The sequence below is a fragment of the Dromiciops gliroides genome, chromosome 2 (genome assembly GCF_019393635.1).
Source record: "Dromiciops gliroides isolate mDroGli1 chromosome 2, mDroGli1.pri, whole genome shotgun sequence".
Classification (NCBI taxonomy): Eukaryota; Metazoa; Chordata; class Mammalia; order Microbiotheria; family Microbiotheriidae; genus Dromiciops; species Dromiciops gliroides.
This window is the reverse complement of record NC_057862.1, coordinates 25,621,364-25,633,367: the sequence shown is the minus strand read 5'-3', so window position 1 is coordinate 25,633,367 and position 12,004 is coordinate 25,621,364. Positions and strand designations below refer to the sequence as shown.

Sequence of the window (12,004 nt, the reverse complement as noted above, 5' to 3'; positions counted from 1 at the left end):
TTTTGATAAATTTGTCAGTGTTGTAAGCCTCCTTAGTAAATAGGGTCCAATTTTGGCTAAAGAGCCATTGAGAATTATGGTCATAAGAATTAGAAATACATTTTAAGTTACCATATCCCTTTACAAAAATGGGAACATTTTATCTGTCCATATGGATTTGATTGAGTTAGGAGAATCATTTGGTGGCAGCTAGGTGGCACAGTGGATGAAGCACTGGCCCTGGATTCAGGAGGACCTGAGTTCAAATTCCTCCTCAGACACTTGACACTTAACTAGCTGTGTGACCCTGAGCAAGTCACTTAACCCACATTGCCCTGCAAAAAACCAACAACAACAAAACAAAAGAAAAAAAAGAAAGGAGAATCATTCAATGACTTATGTTTTTTAAAGTCTTACTAACCAAAAAGTAGGGGAAATAATTAGCCTTTGGAAGAATTTTTTGTTGGCTTCAGTGGGCTTCAGATATAGTCCATCGTCCCGTGCCTTGCCTCAGCCTACGTGTTACTCCTGGCATGTTCCCTGGCTGGGTGAGAAGATTGTGGCACCAAGCTATGTGGGCAGGTGGTGGCCATCTCTGCAGGTGCTTCCATATTTGTTTCACTGGTCATTCTAAATAACATTTAGCTTTGGCAACTGATGTTCATAACGTGCCTCTCCCCACCCCCTTGAAAAACCTCTTCATTGACTTTGGGCAACTCACTATCTCTCCAGGCCTACAGTGTTGGAGTGGATTATCTCCCAGTTCCCTTTCAGCTCTAAGTTCTGTGATAAGTAGTAGGGTACCCCACATTGAATGCTGAAAAGGAGGGGAAGGTCAAAAGGAAGAAGTGGAGCCCTCACAAGGCAAGTTGGAGGTGCCACATGTTTTCCTTGAGTATCATAAACGTTGTCATTTTAGGCATACCGCTCACCTTGCAGAAATGGGAGAAATGTGTGTCAAACCTTCCAGAAGTGTTTGTGTCATAGTCATTAGTGTCTATGGGATATTTTGAATCCCTTCTCTGTGCATCCCAAGACAAACCGTGTGAAACTAAAGGTAGAAATTGTGTTGTCTCATAGATAAAGAGCTCTACGCTTGGATGAAATGCGTCAAGGGACAGCCTCATGATCACAAACACTTGATGCCAACTCAGATCATACCAGGCTCTGGTAAGGAATAAGCACCCACTGGTTAAAACTGACCAGCTCTTTTAGTCACGTGTTAATTGCCTCAGACTCTTTAGTGGCAGAATAGCATGGAGAATTCAGTGTGGTAAATACTTATTTAAGTGCCTACTCTGAGAAGGACCTCAGAGAGGAACATTAAGATAAGGTACACTGAGAAGCTATCAGCACATAATCAGTGCCTGAGAAAGATGAAAACCAGGCTTCTGTGAGTTTCAAGGAGTGGGTGGTCATTTCTAACTAGAAGGATCACAGAAAGCTTCCCTCGATCACCAGCCACAGTCATTTATTATTCCTCCAGGTGGACCTGGAGCTGAGCTTTAGAAAGAAAAATTAGACATGAAGTAGGCCTAGACAAGGGACAGGCCAGAAAGGCATCAGGGTACTGAGAAATGCAGTTTCCCTGCAGCAGAAAGGCCAAGGAGGGCAGCGTGGAATAAGAGAAGGCTGCCAGGGAACTTAAACGACATCAGACATCAGTGCAAGTTGGAGGAATTTGGCCTTACAGGAAATGGAGGAATAGGTGAAATGATTAGATCTTGGTGAAAAAGGAAATGTGTCTGCAAGTGGCATCACGGTTGGTTTGAAGGGAGAAAACCAAAGCATGAAGACCACTGGGATCCCCAGGGGGCCACAGTGGGAATAGAGAGGGGATGGGGGGCATCAGACATGAGATGCTGGGGGAAAGGAAGGGGTACAGCCAGAGTCAAGGGCTATACCAGGGACAGAAGGAAGAGCCACTTAGGAGGCATCTGGGAGGATAAGTAGTTAAGGTGGCATTAAGACTGTCTTTGGGGGCAGCTAGGTGGCGCAGTGGATAGAGCACCAGCCTTGGAGTCAGGAGGACCCGAGTTCAAATCCTCAGACACTTGACACTTAATAGCTGTGTGACCCTGGACAAGTCACTTAACCTCAATTGCCTCACCAACCCCCCCCCCAAAGACTGTCTTTGCTTGATCTCTTACATCTCCATCCCATTGCACAGCAGGAGGGACCTGATGCAATGAGACAAAGGGGCCCAAATGTAAATGTAAAGAGTAATTGTTAGAATAGCCCTTATAGTTTAAGAAGAGAGGATAATTCTTTTCCTTTATTGCTGCTTTCTCTTGAAGTTTTGACAGATCTTCTAGACGCAGTGCACAATTTTAGAGAAAAATTCGAAACTGACTCTTACTGCTATTGTACAAACAAACAAAATGTAAGAGCTGGGACAATGAATGGAGTGTCTCAGGTAAGTCAAATGTCTTTGATTATTAAGATTCATTATTTAGATGAGTCAGCCTCCATACTTTGAAACTCCTTATTTATGACAGTATTCTGTTGATTTTTTTTGTTCTGTTGATTTTTTATACATTTTCTAAATTATTAGGTAAGAAAGTATAAACACTAATGTTTAACTTGTTTATAAAATTGGATTTGATCTATTTAAAAATTAATTATTCTGCCCTGTAGGTTTTGCAGAGTGTTCTGCGTCATGGTGATAAAATCTCTCTGTGCATGCCTGAGTCTCAGGGGGAGAATTCCCCTCAAAAGTCTGAGACTAGTGGTAGTTCCAGCCCTAAGAGTGATGTCAGCACAGGCAAGTCAACTCCACCAGAATCCCAGTCCCCACTACACTGGTTAGCAGATCTTGCTGAACAAAAAGCCAGAGAAGAAAAGGAAGGTAATTATACTGAATTATACTAAGTGTGCTTGTGAAGGAGGGCGGGACACTGAACTAATATTTTCTAAAGTAATGGACATTTGTCTTTCATTAACATGAAGTTTTGAATTTCAGTCTATTTCCTACTCATTTATTATGCTACAGATGCCTTCCTCTGGTGACATTAACTGTTGTTCAAGATTCCATTGTAATTGAGTGCATCAGAAGGGCAGGCAACCAGTCGATTGCATCTGTAACATCCATACCTTGCCATCTAGCTATAGCAATTTGTTCCAGGCACCAAGTCATCTGAATGTCTGAGATGCTGAGGAAAGTCTTTTCATGTTCAGACTGTTCCCTTCCCTCCTGGGATGTTTTCAGGAGAATTAGAGCACTAATGCTAACAGTGTTAACACCCATCATGAAATGAAGGGTGCCAATTTTAGTGGCACTTGTACATAATGTTGTAGTCACATTAAAAAACTTGCGAAATATTTGATTTCAGAAAACAAAGACTCTCCCCTCGGACAACATATGGAAGAAGAAGGAGATCAAGATGACTCTGATTCTTCAGACTGCAAGATCTCCTCCCCTTCCACATCCCAGAATAATGAACAAGGATCCACCTTGCGGGACCTACTGACCACAACAGCGGGCAAGCTGCGTCTTGGCTCTACAGATGCAGGCGTTGCCTTTGCTCCAGTGTTTTCTACAGGAGTGCCAGTGAGTTTGTTGCCAGATGACTTAGCATTTATCAGGGCCTTAGAAATGGAAATGATTTGGATATTTTTGTCAGTAAACTGAACTGCTTTTACAGCATTTCTATGGGAAAAAATAATCATGAAACAAAATTACCAGACTCTTCAGGATTGTTCCTGTTTTGTATTGTGCATCACAGTTTGTTTTAACTTGAGGAATAGTGAAGCTGTTTTGTAGAATCTTCCAATTAATGAAGTGTCAAATGTTCCATTTTGATTATGTGCCCCAAAAGGCTACAAAGTTATTGTACTGCTTATAATTATCTAGTTGATATTGAGCACTAATTGTTCTAGATATATTGTAAAAGATTTTCTTTTCTCGTTATGAACATTTTAAAGAACGTGCTTTAATGTACATGGTGCTTTTTTTTTTAATCAACAGAGTGTCAAAAGCGGAAGAATTGCGCCAAACATTCTTGATGACATCATTGTTTCAGTTGTAGAAAACAAGATTCCACCAAATAAAGCCTCAAATCTAGAAGAAGAGGAGGAAGAAGAGGGAAAAGAAAAAGAAGACAACGAAGAAGATAAAGAAGATGATGATGAAGGAGGAGGAAGACGAAGAAGTCCTGAAGATGGCCGACAAATTGCCGTGCATGACAAGAATTACCAGTTGTCCGAGGGTGTGCCATATTCATGGATGTGTGAGAACCACGTCTTATGGCTTCCGGATCACAGGAACAATGATAATTGGAAGCTTTTCAAACAGTACTGGAAACAAGCACAGGTAAGTGTTTTAGCAAGGCAGACACTTGCCCAAAAATTGCTTTGTGAATTCAGATTGGCCTGTGTCCAGGTGTCAGGCAGCCTTGACCCCTGAGCTCGACTCATCAACCGTGTATTCAATCAGAAAATGTCAGGACACCGAAAGAAAAATTCCAAAATACGACCAGATTTATGTGAATTGGGGTCAGAACATTCATTGAAATTAATTCAAAAGCAAAATATGTTTTGTAACCTTTGTTTTGGCACTCATGAAATAGGCAACGTGATTGTGTTAGAAAGAGGACTGGACCTGGAGTCAGAGGGAGTGGATTCTGGCTGGTAAAAGTGGTACAGGCTCCTGGCCAGATCTCAGTTTGTGGTCTTCCTCCTTATTCCAGAAGCCAGTTACTAGATTTCTTACTGTTGTTTTAAAATATAACTATTCAATTGGGCTAAGCAAATGGGGACTTTATGTTTATCCTTCAGAAATATGTGTGTGTGTGTACCTTAAGCGACAAACTTCTCTGTTGTATCATTACCTTTAGAAGATGGATTTGGCAGGGGAGGGGGTATTTTTTCCACTTTTTTTTTTCCATTTGTAAGAAATTTCAGGTAAGTTCTTCCAGGTTCAGGTATACTAAGTTCATGTTAAGATTTTAGCCAGTCTTGGGAAATTATACAATCTCCATGTTTTCTTATGATCCAACTCCACACCTCCTGTGTCTGACCCCTCCAGTAAGTTTTCTGCCCAGCCACTGCAGGAACCGTACTGCAGATGCAGCTTTTACCTTTCCTTCCCTGCTCAGAAACTTGCTGTGACTTCCCCCGCTGCCTACAGGACGGGACCTAAACTCCTTATTCTGAAAGTCTAGCCCCCTTTTCCAGGTACTAGCCCACCTATTTGTATGTTTGACCATAGACCACATATGACCAAACCACTTCACACTCACTGCACTGGCCCTGGATGCAGGAAGACCTAGGCAAGTCACTTAACCCTCATTGCTCCACCCGTCTCCCTCCAAAAAGCAACAGTTAGAACCAAACATGGACCAACTGATTGATTTAAAATTGGAAAAGGAATATGACAGGGTTGTATATCATCACCTTAGTTATCTAATTTACATGCAGAGTGCCTTATGTAAAATACCAGGCTGGATGAATCAAAAACCAGAATTAAGGCTTCCAGGAGAAATATCAATAATCTCAGATACACAGAGGATACCACCGTGAGGGTAGAAAGTGAAAAGGCATCCGGAAGTCTCTTAGTGAGGATGGAAAAGGAGAGTGTAAACGCTGGCTTGAAGCTTAACATTAAAAAAGCAAGATCTTGGCAACTGGTCCTGCCAATGGAGGGAGAAGAAACGGAAGCATTGTCAGATCTTCTATTCTTTGGCTCAGAGATCACTGCCGACGGCAGCTCCCTGGAAGGGAAGCTCGGGCAGATCTGGAAAAAGCAGGCGCCCGTCTGTCTAGTCAGGGTAGTAGTCTAGGGCTGTGAGAGTTGGATTAGAAGGAAAGCAGTGCTACAGAATTAACGCTTTTCAAATTGTGGCACTGGAGAAAATTTTTTAGTCCCTTGCACAAAAAGGAGATCAAATCAGTCAATATTTAAAGAAATCCACACTATTCACTGGAAGGTCAGATACTGAAACTTAAATACATTGGCCATATAATGAAAAAACGGGATTCACTGAAAAAGATCCTGATAATGGGAAAGATTGAAGGCAAAAGGAAAAGAGAATGGGGGGCAGCTAGGCGGCACAGTAGATAGAGCACTAACCCTGGATTCAGAAGGACCTGAGTTCAAATCCGGCCTCAGACACTTGACACTTACTAGCTGTGTGACCCTGGGCAAGTCACTTCACTCTCATTACCCCCACCCCACCCCCAAAAAAGGAAAAGAGAATGCCAGAGGATGAGCTGCATAGATCATATCATGGAAACAACAAACATGAACTTGGACAAACTGAGAAATAGTGAAAAGGCCTGGCATGATGTGGGCTCCACGAGGTCACAAAGAATCAGACATAACTGAACCCCTGAACTACAACAACAATCGTGTCTCCAACAGTTTTGCCACCACCTCATTGTACCTAGCCCTAACCTATCATACCTTGCTTACAACAGATTTTCACTAGTTTTTTTAATTAAATCAATAAACTTTTTTTAAAAATTATTGCATTGCTCAAGCCTTTTAATACTTCCTAGAAAACATCAGTTGAGTTGTTTGGAGAACTCTTGAGGACAAATTTTACATCATTCTGGCTAGTCACCTTGCTGCTTTGCCCCCAGGCCTTAAAACCTGAAATGAAATGAAGTTGGGTGGGAGTTAAAGAAGGAAATAACTTGTATTATAAACTATAGTTATATTGTTGCTGTCATTCAGAAGTTGAACCTGATTACCATTTTATGATAAAATGCCTATCTTAATTTTTGTGTAGGTAAGTTGTTACGTTAGCCCAAGGGAATGACGTTTAAGAGGAGAATTCAGTTAAGTAATTCATTTCTAGGATTTAGTGTCTCTTAGTATGTGGTAGTGTAGTTAAATGGAGAATTTTCCTTTTGAGTTCTCCTTCATGAGCAATTGTCATTGTGCAGTTGTGTCTTACTCTCCATGAGCCTATTTTGGAGTTTTCTTAGCAAAGATACTGGAGTGGTTTGCCATATCCTTCTCTGGCTAACTTTTACAAGTGAGGAGCTGAAGCAAACAGGGTTAAGTGACTTGCCCGGAGTCACACAACCTCTAAGTATCTGAGGCCAGGTTTGAGCTCACAAAGATTGGGTCTTCCTGATTCCAGATCCAGTGCTATGTATATATGTGCCTCCTAGCTGCCCAGTCACACTTAACTGTCCCTACATTAGCAATACACTTACCAATTTCAGAAACTTAAAATGTTCAAGGAGATCCAGTCCATAACTAAAAATGAGGATGTCATTTCTTTGAGTGTTCTTTCCCTCCCTCTTTTCATACATACTCTTATTGAGAAGGGAAGTGATTATTTTGGCTAATCTCACATGGGGAAAAGCTGGATTTGGGTCCATTGGTTCTTAGCAAGAGGATACTCACTGCCTCCTGCTTCTATTCTATGGCTTGTTCTCTCCCTCCCCCCCCCCAATAATACCTTGTATATACTTACAAATACAGTTGTCTCCAACAACAAAATAAAAGCTCTTTTAGGACCAGGGTGTGGTTTGGTTTGTATCTCCAATAGCTAGCACAGTCCCTGGCATGCAGGTGCTTAATAAATATTTGTTGCTTAACTAACTAATTGAATTTGAATATTCCAGACCACTAAGATTTGGCTTTCACCTTTATATTGTTAGAATATACTCGTAATTTTTGTGGCTATTTGTGGAGGTGAGAAGTTTTAACCATTATCCTTTATTTAAAAATCAAAAAGCAGGGAATATTAAGTCTCTTCCCTTTATGGAGGGCTCTTCTTAAGATAGGGCAGACACATATCCTTGCCTTTAGGTGAGACAAACATTTTAGAAAGGGGGAGAAAGGTAAGAAACAGGAGCTACTGTCTCGATTTTTGAATATCTTTGGTAGGCATACTTGGAAAATGCAGGTCAAAAAGTACTGAGCAGGGGCAGCTAGGTGGCACAGTGGATAGAGCACCGGCCCTGGAGTCAGGAGTACCTGAGTTCAAATCCGGCCTCAGACACTTAACATTTACTAGCTGTGTGACCCTGGGCAAGTCAGTTAACCCCCATTGCCCCGAAAAAAAAAAAAAAGTACTGAGCAGCTATAATTAGGATTTAATTATGAATTGTGCATTTGGGTTTATGTTTTAAGTTCTTGGTTCTAATCTTTTTCTTTTCTTTTTTTCCCCTTTTGTTAATAAATAAGGCTGTAGTGGTTTCTGGTGTGCACAAGAAAATGAACATCAGCCTGTGGAAAGCAGAGTCAGTTAGTCTTGATTTTGGAAACCACCAGGCAGATCTCCTGAATTGCAAAGACAGCATTATGACAAATGCCAACGTTAAGGAATTCTGGGATGGTTTTGAAGACGTTTCAAGTATGTGATTTCTCACTCTTATTTTGTTGTTGTTAAATATAGCCTCAAAAGTGAAAAATTGCAAATTAGTGATATTTCTAGAAGGCAGTTAGATTTAGACGACACCTTTAGCTGTGTCATATCTTAAGCAAATCATTCTCTGCCTCAGTTTCTCATTAATCATTTGGGAGGGACATTAAAACCATTTCCTCAATCAAATGAAATAATAAAAGGAAAGTATTTTGGAAAGTAAAAATCACTTTTTAAACATATAGTATAATTTTTCCTAATAAACAAGAAGCTCAAAGAAACCCATCCTGCTAAAGAGAATTTGGGATCTCATACTTTATGGAATCATAAATTCCTTGTGTTGTAGCCTTGCAGAGGGTTAGGAACCCTGACTCTCAGTAAGTTTTTGTGAATTCTTAACTTGATAGCACCATGCAATAATCAGAATTAAATTTTTGAATGATCTCTTTTATGCCTCCCTGTACATTTTTTTTCCAAAAGGCAATTCAGTTTATTTTTGATGATCACTGTATCCTTTACAGAACGGCAGAAAATAAAAAGTGGAGAAACAGTTGTTTTAAAATTGAAAGACTGCCCTTCAGGAGAAGACTTCAAAGCTATGATGCCGGCAAGGTATTATGTCAGATGAAACTTGCTGTTTATTAATGGTTAGTGGTAACATTGGGATTGACCTCCAAGTGTAGGCTAAAGTAAATCCCTGCTAATCAGGCATTCAGGAGAGAGTTAGCTTCTGTAAACAAAAAGACAGCTCTGCCACCTTAGCCTCAGCTCAGGCAAAGGGGAAGACTGGCTAAAGGAGTTTCTGCTCCCTCAAGCCCCCCATGGGAGGAGGACTGTTTTCTTGTTTCTGCCGCGGCCTCGTGGTGCTTTTCTAATCCCCTGATTTGGGGGGAAGCTGATTAAGAATCCAGTTGGTATGAGTCTGAGTCACAGACCATCCAGGAAAGGTGTCCGGTTTTGACCCCTTCTCTTCCCTCCGGACTTTACCACTTGCATTGCCCTTAGCCCAAGTCAAGGGGAGATGTTGCCTGATGATGCCAAGAAGGTCCTACAGACAGGCTGCCTTTTCATGGCATTCTTTGTTCCTGGGGCTTGAGGTGGAAGTTGGGTAAGATACTGATCTAGATTGAAAGCACCTGGAAATTCTTAAATTCCAAAACAAATTTCATGTATTATAATATTCCAGGTATGAAGACCTGTTTAAAAACCTGCCATTACCAGAATATTGTAATCCTGAAGGAAAATTCAATCTGGCCTCCCATTTGCCAGAATTTTTTGTTCGTCCAGACCTAGGACCCAGGTTGTGCAGTTCATACGGTGAGTAGCCTTCCCTGCCAGAATAGTAATGGAACTTGTACATGAGTACATGGCTAAACCCATTTAATGATAGGTTATTAGAAATGTCTTTGGGGGAGGGCAGATTGAGGGAGGCGGTGGTCAGAAGAAAAACACTGGTCAGGAGGAGTAGGGTGAAAGAAGCTTTTTTTTTGTTTTGTACAAACAAAGGGGAAAAGAATATGGAGGGAAATAGTTCATAATCTTAACTGTGAATGTGTATGGGATGAACTCTCCCATAAAACGGAAGCGAATAGCAGAGTGGATTAAAAATCAGAATCCTACAATATGCTGTTTACAAGAAACATTTGAAGCAGAGAGATACACAGAGTCAAGGTAAAAGGTTGGAGCAGACTATATTATGCTTCAGCTGAAGTAAAAAAAAGCAGGGGTAACAATCCTTATCTCAGACAAAGCAAAAGCAAAAATAGATCTAATCAAAAGAGATAAGGAGGGGCAGCTAGGTGATGCAGAGAATAGAGCACTAGTCCTGGAGTCAGGAGGACCTGAGTTCAAATCCAGCCTCAGACACTTGACACTAGCCTGTATGACCCTGGGCAAGTCACTTAACCCCAATTGCCTCACCAAAAAGAGAGAGAGAGAGAGAGAAGGAAAAAAACTACATCTTGTTAAAAGGTACAATAGATAATGAAGTAATAGCAATACTAAACATGTATGCGCCAAGTGGTATAGCATCCAGATTCTTAGAGGAGAAGTTAAATGAGTTATAAGAAGATATAGACAGCAAAACTATACTAGTGGGGGATCTGAACTTTCCACTCTCAGAATTAGATAAATCTAACCACAAAACAAATAAGAAAGAAGTGAAAGAGGTGAATAGAATGTTAGAAAATTTAGATATGATAAATGTCTGGAGAAAATTGAATGGGGAGAGAAAGGAATAGACCTTTTTCTCAGCGGTACATGGCACATATTCAAAAATTGACCATGTATTAGAAACACCGGTTATTCTACAGCCTTCACAGCTTTCCTTAGCACAGCCCCTGTTTTATTGTACAAATACTTACCTTGGGGACTTTCTCCATACTTAGGAACTTGTTACTTGTGTAATCTGCACAGAGAAAGTATTTTAATGTCACAAATAATATACTCTGACCAAATAAATATAAAAAAAGAAAAGGTTCAGTGTGTAGAGTAAAATAATAAATTAATAAACTAATAAAAAGAAATTTTAAAAACCCCTTTTCAGGGCAGCTAGGTGGCACAGTGGAGAAAGCACCAGCCCTGGATTCAGGAGGACCTGAGTTCAAATTTGGCCTCAGACACTTGACACTTACTAGCTGTATGACCCTGGGAAGGTCACTTAACCCTCATTGCCCAGCCCCCCCCCCAAAAGTGAATTATCTATAAAAACCCTTTTCAAATGTTCACAAAATTTGTAAATTTCAACCTTTTGTTTTATGTTATATTCTTTTTAAAGTGCAGGTTGAACTAATTAGACCCAATGCAGTAATAATTTAGTCACTGTGGCTAGATTTGGGGGATTGTATGTTAATCTACGATGAGAGGTATAAAACATAAGTGTATACTCAAGAAAGTTCAAACTGTATTTCAAACAGGTGTCGCTGCTGCTAAGGATCATGATATTGGAACGACAAATCTCCACATCGAAGTTTCTGATGTTGTGAACGTTCTGGTTTATGTTGGCGTAGCAAAAGGAAATGGAGTACTCTCAAAATCAGGTACAGAAACCTTCCTTGTAAAAAAAACCCAGCATTTTCTGGCCAAGAGTCAAATAACCATGCATATTTTTACCTATTGATAATAATGCCTGGCATACATGTAGTAGCACTTAAAGTATTTCAAGGTTTAACATGTGTTTATAATACTTTATCTCATTTGGTTTGGAGCATTGGGTTGGTCAGAATTCTTAAGTCTTTCAAAGTTGTTTGTTTTTATTATTATATATGTGTCGTTTTCTTGGTTCTAGTTGCCTCACTTTGCATCAGTTCATGTGAACTTTCCCAGGTATCTCTGAAACTATCTCATTATTCTTTCTTAAAGCACAGTGGCGTTCTTTTACCTTTGTAGACCTGCATTTATTGAACGCTTAGCCAGTTGATGGGCACCTTCTTAGTTTCCAGTTCTTTGTCACCACAAAAAGAGCTGCTCTAATAATGTATATGTAGCTCCTCTTCCTAGGTCAGAGGACAGTTTGATAACTTTGGGGCTTTCACAGAATTCTTCAAAGAATTTCCTGGTCTGTTTTTTCATTAAGTAGGTCAGTTTACAATAATTTGAAAAACTCTAGCCTCTCGCATTTCTGAAAACTGATTGTGAAGCATGAGATGAGTCCAAATATGATACATGGGGGTCACAGTTTTGAAGTCATGCTTGTACACCTGCAT

General features: G+C 40.3%; 1 protein-coding gene across 1 annotated transcript in view; it reads left to right on the top strand.

Moving 5' to 3' along the window:
- The window catches only part of JMJD1C (jumonji domain containing 1C), a 124,383-nt gene that overhangs the window by 95,350 nt on the left and 17,029 nt on the right, over positions 1-12,004 (top strand). The window contains exons 13-21 of the mRNA XM_043981510.1: positions 1,060-1,149; positions 2,277-2,395; positions 2,617-2,827; positions 3,312-3,529; positions 3,947-4,291; positions 8,123-8,291; positions 8,822-8,912; positions 9,487-9,617; positions 11,216-11,338. Coding sequence (XP_043837445.1) covers positions 1,060-1,149; positions 2,277-2,395; positions 2,617-2,827; positions 3,312-3,529; positions 3,947-4,291; positions 8,123-8,291; positions 8,822-8,912; positions 9,487-9,617; positions 11,216-11,338 — 1,497 coding nt within the window. The remainder of the gene's footprint in view (positions 1-1,059; positions 1,150-2,276; positions 2,396-2,616; positions 2,828-3,311; positions 3,530-3,946; positions 4,292-8,122; positions 8,292-8,821; positions 8,913-9,486; positions 9,618-11,215; positions 11,339-12,004) is intronic.